This window comes from Elephantulus edwardii, unplaced genomic scaffold (genome assembly GCF_000299155.1).
Source record: "Elephantulus edwardii isolate Elephantulus edwardi_28Jun2011 unplaced genomic scaffold, EleEdw1.0 scaffold00002, whole genome shotgun sequence".
NCBI classification, from domain to species: Eukaryota; Metazoa; Chordata; class Mammalia; order Macroscelidea; family Macroscelididae; genus Elephantulus; species Elephantulus edwardii.
This window is the reverse complement of record NW_006399752.1, coordinates 36,295,910-36,304,862: the sequence shown is the minus strand read 5'-3', so window position 1 is coordinate 36,304,862 and position 8,953 is coordinate 36,295,910. Positions and strand designations below refer to the sequence as shown.

At 51.6% G+C, this 8,953-nt stretch overlaps 1 protein-coding gene across 1 annotated transcript in view; it reads right to left on the bottom strand.

Annotated features, from left to right (window-relative positions):
- Positions 1 to 8,953, bottom strand: part of ZNF839 (zinc finger protein 839) — a 27,879-nt gene that overhangs the window by 18,625 nt on the left and 301 nt on the right. The window contains exons 2-3 of the mRNA XM_006879179.1: positions 8,314 to 8,864; positions 1,463 to 2,362 (exon numbers count right to left, since the gene is read on the bottom strand). Coding sequence (XP_006879241.1) covers positions 1,463 to 2,362; positions 8,314 to 8,864 — 1,451 coding nt within the window. The remainder of the gene's footprint in view (positions 1 to 1,462; positions 2,363 to 8,313; positions 8,865 to 8,953) is intronic.

The window sequence follows — 8,953 nt, the reverse complement described above, 5'->3', positions numbered from 1 at the left end:
TGTAAATTTTTACTGAAATTAACAATAAATTTAAATTTTAAAAAATTGAGAAAAAAATAACTAAAAAAAAAGAGACAAATAGCAAAAAAAAAAGCCACCTGGATGGATGGGCGCTATACCAGAGGCCAGGTGCCTACGTTTAGCAAACAGTATTCCCGAGCTTCCTTTGCTGTGTGAAGGATTCTTACGTTGAAGGAAGCAGGAAGGGCTGGGTGTTCAGTCTGTCAGGAAGTGCTGGGCGCCCTACTGCTCCTCAGTTACGAACCAAGTTGCTTCACTTGCAAAACATCTTGCGTTATATGATAAACTGTGTGGTCCCCTCAGCCCTGAACAGGGAGCGCTAGCACCCTAGTTGTAAGACACTGCACTGCCATCTCAAAAGCATGTGGTTCGAATCCACCAGCTGCTCTGTGGGAGAAGGATGGACAATCTCCTCCCATGCGATTTACTGCCTCTGAAGACCGGCTGGAGGGTCAGCTGTGAGCTGGTTCCCACTCAGCAACACATGACGACAGCAGCCTGGGACAGCCCAGAAAAGCAACAGAACAGCTTCATACAAGCTGAGTGTCTGCTAGTCGATAGAGGCTTCGAATCTCCTAAGAGGCAGCTTCATCTATAGGGTGGGATTTGGAAGAAGGAAAATAATAAAAAGCAGACTCTAGGGAGCTCTGGTGGCCTAGTGGCAAGAAGCTGAATGCAATCCCAGAGGCGCACAGTTCAAATCCACCAGAAGCTCTCCTGGAGGAGGGACAATCTCCTCCTGTACCAGTCAGATCTGATTTGATAGTACACATACACACACACACACACACACACACACACACAAACACACACACTGAGTGAAGTATCTCAGTTGCAAAGGACAAATACTGCATGATGCCACTGCTGTAAAATGGGACTGATATCAGGGTTGTGGTAAAACTGAGAAAAACTGGATAAATTGTGTATACTGCACTGAAACAGATGAGGGAGAGAATAATTTAAAAGCGATGTATGATAGGGTATTATGGTTATCACAAGAGTCCACAATTAAGGCTGCAGAGTGAAATGTACTTGGGGCGGTGGGAGGGGTGCGGGGAGATTGTGTACCAGGGAGAGAGTGTTTATTTTACTTTTCAAAGAGAGGAGTGAACTGGGGTGGGGGGGAGGGCTGGGTGGAGAAAGAAGTGCAGCAATGAATGAATGGAAATCCAAAATCTCTGTAAATGTTCATTAAAATTATTTTAAAAAAAATTTTTTTTTAAAAAATCAGACTCAATGCTGTTGCGTTTGGTCCTCTAGGGCTCCTGGACCATCCTGGCGGGTCTGCACGGCGGTACAGCTACACAGAAGCAGACAGCCACGTCATGGACCCGACACAATGACTTTGGTCCTGCTTAAGCCTCTGCTGCTCCTTCATCTGACACTGTGAAGTGGGGTGGAGGGGGCAGCAGGAAGGGATGGGGGCAGGGAGACAAGTTACCTGCAGTCGGCCCTCAGTAGTCTCCGCCTCTGAGGCACACGGGGCGAGGACCCCTTCCTCCCTGAGGATGGCAACGGATGGCTCTGGGGAGCCCGGGCTGGCGGTCCTGTCCCCCGTGCAGCCCTGGGGGACATGCCCACTGGCTCTCTCCGACATCAGTGCTGCAGGCTCCAGTGGGCCATGGCCGTGGCCAGGGTTGAGTCTGAAGTGCCGTGCCAAGCCGCCCTTTCCGATGTAGGACTTCTCACAGGTCTCACACTTGAAGGTCTTGGGGCGCAGGGGGCAGCTGGTGGAGTCGAAGAGCGCCCGCTTGCCCCTCTCGTCCTCATCCTCCTCCACACTGAGCTCCGAGTAATCGTCTGAGTCTGACAGGTGCCCATCAGCCAAGTCCTCCGTCTTGATGAATCTGTAGTCTTTGGCTTTATACTTGGGGGGCCGGGAGATGCGGCCAGAGCGGGTCTTCACTTCCAAGGATCTCCTCAGCTTCTCAGGATGCTGTGTGTTCAAGACGGAAAGAAGGCCGTTTGCTGAACTGGGTGAAACAGATGTCAAGGCAGGCGGGTCGGAGACTGGGGAAGGGGCAGGTGAGGTCCTTCGTCCACTCCGGGCCTGGCAGGCTGCAGCTCCCTTCGCAGAGCCTGGGCTGAGGGTGGGCTGTGGTCCCCGTACAAACACCTGGGCAGGAGGCTGGGGAGGGCCACTCAGGTGGCTCTGCAATGGCAGAGGCTGGATCCTGAGTGGCTGGGGGCCCGTGATGCCCGGGCCCAGGAGGCTGGGGCTCCTGGTGGACAGTGAGCAGGGCTGTGACGTTCTGGGCTGGATGGTGACCAGTGAAGGCAACAGGCTCGCTGGACTGCGCATCTCTCCAGGCGTGACCTTGACACAAATGGCTTCCAGTTGCTTAGATACAGAAAGAGGACAAAGCAGCGCACTGTTAGCATGGGGTCAGCAATTCAGTGCCCACCGTAGAGTCACTGCTGGAATTCTTTCTCTAAATTACATACTGCGTCTTTCATATATGGAAACATATGCTAATACAGCTGTTCTGTTGAAGAAGTGATTTCCAAACTTTCTGCTGGAAGCCATAGCACTGTACTGCCAAGCACACACATCAACATGTTTTATAAACACAAAATAAAACTACTGACCATTACAGAAAGGCATTATTACCTACTCTGCATGACTGTTTACAAACTGTACTCATAACCCACGAACTTTATTTCAACACCCAGAAATGACAGCGAAGCCATCGAGACAGACCTCCATCAGACTGCCCTGTCCCCTGGGCCTCAGGGGACATCACACTACTCCCCTGTTACGCCCAACGACTCAAGAGACAAGCAGGATTACAGGTGCGTCTTCTATTAGCTGCACAGCGGGGGACCCGCAACAAGGCCGGATCACTCGCTTTCTGGCATCTGGCTATGAGGTTTTTATACCCTTACTTGCCTCTGTGCTGGGCTACTTGGGTCAAATGTTGAAACATTTCACAGGCCAGTGATACACTCAAGGGTACGTGGACACCTTCTGCTGTTGAAACATTTCAAGGGTACAGTGATACACAGAGTGCAAAACATTTAAACAATAGCAGTTACTGTTCTGGGAGGCAGTTTAAGACAAAGCTTTAAGACTCTGGGAAGTTCCCCACACAGGGGTTTAGTTACACAAACGGAGTGCTATACTGAACGGAGTGTTTGGCTTCTCAACCCCACACTCATTTGAACAGATGTCTGAGCTGTCTTCTCTGACACCCTTCCACATTCCACAAGTACTGACTTCTGCAGGTTTTATTGTAATATCCTTCTTTATAGCTTTTACTCTGTAGTTCTTTAGTTCCTTTCCCCCCTCCTTGTGTACCAGAGTTGGAACCGACCCATAGCCGACCCTCTGGGTGGGTTTTTAGAGGCAGTTAAAAGCAGCTGGTGTCCTTGAACCATGTGCTGTTGGGACTGCAGTGTGGCTTCTTGCCACTAGGCCACCAAAGCTCCATATCGCTTTTAATTATAGTTGTTAATACAGCACATTGATAGAATTCAACACGGGGATTCATATAAATAAATACCTATTTGCTGGGGTATGGCATCACGTCAGAAATGGCCCAGAGCTGACCCTCCAGCAGGTTTTCAGAGGCAGGTAATTGAATGGAAGGGCAACGGTCCATTCTTCTCCTGCAGAGCAGCTGATAGATTCGAACCTTGTGCCTCTGGGATTACAGCACAGCTTCTTACCACTAGGCCACCAGAGCTCATCTATAGTACAGATACATACCTATTCTTATAAACACACAGGGGACAACGATGGGTTGCCACCTATCCCAGGACCCCGCTTCCCACCTTAAGATGCCACATCAGTTGGGGAGCTCTGGTGGCCTAGTGGCAAGGAGCTGCAACTACACTCCCAGAGGCACACGGTTCGAATCCACCAGATGCTCTGCCGGGAAAAGGAGGGACAATCCCCTCCTGTACCAGTCCGATCTGATTTGACGGTACACTCACACAAAAATAAAAAAAAAAAAGGTGCCACATCAGGTGAAGCCTCTGCTGGTGCCCACCTCCCCGCGGAGCCTTACCCTGGACATGCTGTTTGCCATTCTTAGTTATCTTAATACATACGTAGATATCCCTGATAAAAACATAGTTCAGCTGTGCCATTTTTAAATTTAACTGGTGTCATCTTCAGTAATTTTCCCCCCTGCTTGCTTTTCTCACTCCTTTTTGCTCGCTAAGTCCCCTGTGCTGGTGGGTGGCACCCTCAGTGACTCGGTCACTCAGCGACTTCTGCACGTGTGTCCCGTGAGTGTGTCTTCAGGACACATACTGAATACAGGGCTGTTTTAAATCCATGTACTTCTGGACCCAGCTATTTGTGCTCTACTGACTATGTCAAGCATTTGACCGTGTGGATCATAACAAGCTGTGAAGAATGGGAATCCCAAGAGCACTTAATTGTGCTCACGCAGAACCTATACCTGGACCAGGAGGCTGGTGTGCAAACAGAGCAGAGAAACTGCATGGCTTAAAATTGAGAAGGCGTGCGTCAGGGTTGTGTTCTCTCTCCATAGGTATTCAATCTGTGTGATGAGCCAATTATTCAAGAGGTTGGACTCTAAGAAGAGGAGCGTGGCAACCTTGCTTGAAAGTGAAGAGGACTTGAAGCACTTGTTGCAGAAGATCAAGGAATACAGCCTTCAGTATGGATTGCATCTCAATGTCAAAAAGACAAAGATTATTACCACTGGATTGATAGGCAGTATCATGATGGATAGAGAGATGATTGAAACTGTCAACAGCTTCATCTTGCTCGGATCCCCAATTAACACCCTTGGTACCAGCAGTCAAGAAATCAGGAGATGAAGTGCACTGGGAAAATCTGCAGTTAGGGACCTCTCCAAATTATTGAGGCATAATGATGTCAGTTTTAGGACTAAGGTGCATCTTATTTATAAAGGCCATGGTCCTTAAGATTACTTGCTATGCATCTGAGAGCCGGACAATAAGGATGACGGAAAAAGAACTGATGCCTTTGAGCTGTAGTGTTGGAGAAGAGCACTGAACATCCCATGGGCGGCCAAAGAGAATGAACAGATATGTCTTGGAGAGGAGACAGCAGACTACTCTTTGGAGGCAAGAATGATAAGGCTTCGCCTCACACACTTTGGGCATGTTGCTAGGAGGGGCTATCCCTTGGAGAAAGACATGATACTGGGAAGGGTGGAAGGTCAGTGAAAGAGAGGAAGACCCTCAACTAAGTGGACTGATACGGTGACTGCTTCAATGGGGTCTTGTGTGTCAGGACGTGTGACGATAGCACAGGACAGAGCAGGGTTCAGATCTTTTGTTCACAGGGTCGCTACATGTCATACTCGACTCTCTCTGTCTCTGTCTCTCTCTCTCTCCACTGCCAGGACTCCATAAGCACTCCACAGGCACAAATGTGTGGACGAGGAGACTTGGGCAGCTCTGTGTCCAAGGGCAAAACATCCACCAGCTGGCAGGTGGCCTTCCACATCCCACAGACATTTACTCATCAATCACCATGTGCCAGGGACACTGGGACAGGAGTTAGAGCTACAGCTGTCACAGGATACAGCAAAACAGGCTTGTTCCTGGCCCTCCCAGGGCGGGAATGGCAGGCCAGCAAAAGGGCACACTTCTCCCAGAGACAAGTTCAGAAGGCAGGAAGAGACAACAAAGGGGGACGACTGGAAATGGGAAGCAGGAGAGGAGGAGGAACTGTCAGACCACATGGGCTGCAGTCAGCGGCAGGGAACAAACTGCATCTTTCTGAATGGAAAAACTGCTTTGCTCTGTCAAGTTTTGCTATAAATGACCCAGATCACAATGAAAAGTTAAAAAAAAATTAAAAACAGACCTCTTCCTCTGAGAGGAGCAGCTAGGCATGGCCGGAGCGCTCCCCTGGGGGGCACTGCTGACAGAGGCCAGGCCTGAGGGGGCGGGGGGGGGGGGGGGGGGGGGGGGGGGGGGCGGGGAGGCTGGCCTGGGCATCACAGGACAGTTAGCAGCATCCCCAGCCTTGAACCTCAAAACGCCAAAGCACCCCTCACTTGGTGACAATCTAAAGTGTCTCCAGACATAATCTCCGACGGAACAAACTCACCCCTAGTTGAGAACCACAGATCAAGAGCCCCAGAGCCTCTGTGCAGAGCCCACACGTCACACAGGGCAGAAGGGAAGCTTCACTCCAACCAGGTGAGAACGTGTCTCTGTCTGAATGATCTGCTACAAACAGCGGAGACACTTTGGTTTATGAAGAAGTGCACGGAGCCTGTGCCAGTGTCCTGGAGCCATATGTGGCTCAAGTAACAACTGAATTTCTTTTCTGTATCCTTCATGATCCATATTGTTTTATTTTATCATCAGTCACTTAGAATACTTCTCTCAGCTCTTGGGATATTATGCCTTTAAACACCCAAACATCAACTCCTATCCTTCTTTTAGGATTATCATAGTGGCATCACTGGTCTAGTAACTGGTTTCTCTGCCTTCCAAACTGGTTTAACATGTGGGTATTACCTTTGCTACTCTGTGATGTTTATGTCTTACAGACAACTTTCACTGTGTCCCTGGGAGCCCTATGCATAAGCCACGGAGCAGAGTCCTGTACCAACAAAAACAGACTTAAGCAGATAGGCAGGGTAGAGGCTCTAACCATGGTCTCATGGTACAGCCCCAGGGTGGTGGGCCTCCAGAGAAGCTGATCTCTCAGGGGGTCTGGTGGTTGGACAGTGTCTGCAGGATCAAAAGGGGCATGCCAGGTGGAAGGGAAGCAGTGGAAGGAGTGGGCAGGTGAGAAAGAACACAGGAAGATAATGGGAATACCTGAGTGGGCACAAGACCAAGACCTGAAAAAAGGCAGCATCAATGGGCTTCTGGTCCCCTGACCCACAAGGTGGTGAGGCCATCTGCCCTGTTCCTCCCTAGATCACTGTCTCTCTGCATCCAAATTTTATTATTATTCATTCCTTGTTGTAAATTTCATGTCCGTATTTTTTACTCAGAACTTCCACTTCTAAATCTGTTTAGCTGCCACCTCTTCAACAGTCCCCGTGCTCCTCAACCAGAGCCAATTTCCACATGCACTGAATCTGTATCTCGAACTTGGTGATCTTATCTGGGAGTCACTAGGGTGGAAGTATACATAAGGTCTGCCTCTGTGGCCTCTGTGGCGCAGCTGGGGCTCAGAGGATCACCCAAATGAGGCACAGAGGGGTGACCTTACCGCGACTGCCACTGAAAGTGTGCCATCCTAAGATTAGCTACAGAACACCATCCCATCGCGAAGCCTACCCTGGATTAAGCTGGTTTTCATTTTACGGTCACTTTAAGATTCTTTCCCAAAGTGCAGCCCCCAAAACGAAAAAGCTGGAGCCACTTGCCACATCTGGCAGGGGGCCTGAGCACAGGTCACGTCAGTGGAGGGGCCTTGGGCAAAGTTACTCAACCTCTGGGCCTGTTCATCTTGAAAAGCTGAAACGAAAACCTTTGTGTAGCTGCCAAGCACTGAGCAAACCACAAGGTGCAAGGCAGAGAGGCTGGGAAGCCATCAGTCTGAACCCTGGGGACAGTGGGCAGTCACAGTCCTGCTGGGCCTGTTGGGGAGGTAGGTGGCTCTCCAGCAGAGAATAGGAGCCAAAGCTCATCCAGCCGCCCAGCTCACCTGCAAATGAGGAAACCTGCGATCACACCCTAGTTATTCCAGATCTCTCCTCCAGGCGGTGGGGTGTCTGGGGCCTAATCATGCTTATCTTCCCAAACGTCAACATTACGGTCTTGGGGGTACAGCCTCCACTGACAGGGCTCAGATAACACTAAGTTTGCAGAGTAGGCTTTCATGGCTGTGATCTTGCACAGGTGGATTGCCAGGCCTTTCTTCCGAGGGGCCTCAGAGAGAGGTATGACTCTCTCTGCCATTTGCACCACCCAGGGAAACCAGGTATACCTACACTGTCAAACTCACAGTCAGATCAATCAAGCCAGTACAATCTTAAGTTTTTTCTTTCGTTCTTTACTTCGTTCTAGTGGAAGAAGTCACTCCATAGCAATCAGGGACTGAGGAGCATTTTGTCGTCAACAATGCAGGCACAGAAAAGGACTGTGATTTTCTGATGATGTGTGGACCCCCTGGTCTTAGGAGACCCCCGTCAGAGAACCAGCTCTCCTAGCAGCCGACAGTTACGCCGTCCAGGGCACACTCTCTGGATGACAGTGTTCTGTAGCTTCCCGGGTGCCTATTTCAGTTGTTACTAAGTGAGCGGGGACCCGCCGTATCCAGGCGCTTGCTGGGGAGTGGGGTCACAGTTACTGCCACCCAACAAACCACAACCTGCTAACTCGGCCTGCAGTCGGGGTCGGGACTGGCGACCGCTGTGCCCTTGCCCGGGACAGCTCCGCACCCGCCTCGCTCCCTGCCCCTGCCATGGCCCCCTTGTCTATGTTCCAGGATGCCACTCCGGTCGCGTTCCGGAACAAAGCCCAGCAAGCGCGGGATGAATGGGCACAGCCCTGGCCGGGGAGCTGCGCGCACAGGGGGCCCTGGGTATGAGGCTGGCCGCGGCAAAGGATCCAGCAAGGCAAAAGCTCCAAGAGCGAGGCATGCAGAGTGTGGACAGAGTTGGGAGGTGACAGGTGGCACCGGGGGCGCCCGAGCTCTGCGCGGCTGCAAAGGCGCCGAAAAAGTACAGCGGGGAGTGCACGGCGGTGGAGCGGGGCGCCCGGCGTTAGAGCGGGGAGTGCATGGCGGTGGAGCGGGGCGCCCGGCGTTAGAGAGGGGGGCGCCCGAGCTCCGCGAGGCTGCAAAGGCGCCGAGCAGGTGCAGACGGGCGCCTGGCGGCGGAGCGGGGAGCGCACGGAGGTGGAGCGCGGGGAGCCTGAGCTCCGCGGGGCTGCAAAGGCGCCGAGCAGGTGCAGCGGGGCGCCCGGCCAGGCCTCAGCCTCCCCAGTCCTCCCGGCGTCTCACCTGGGGCGGCAGCAG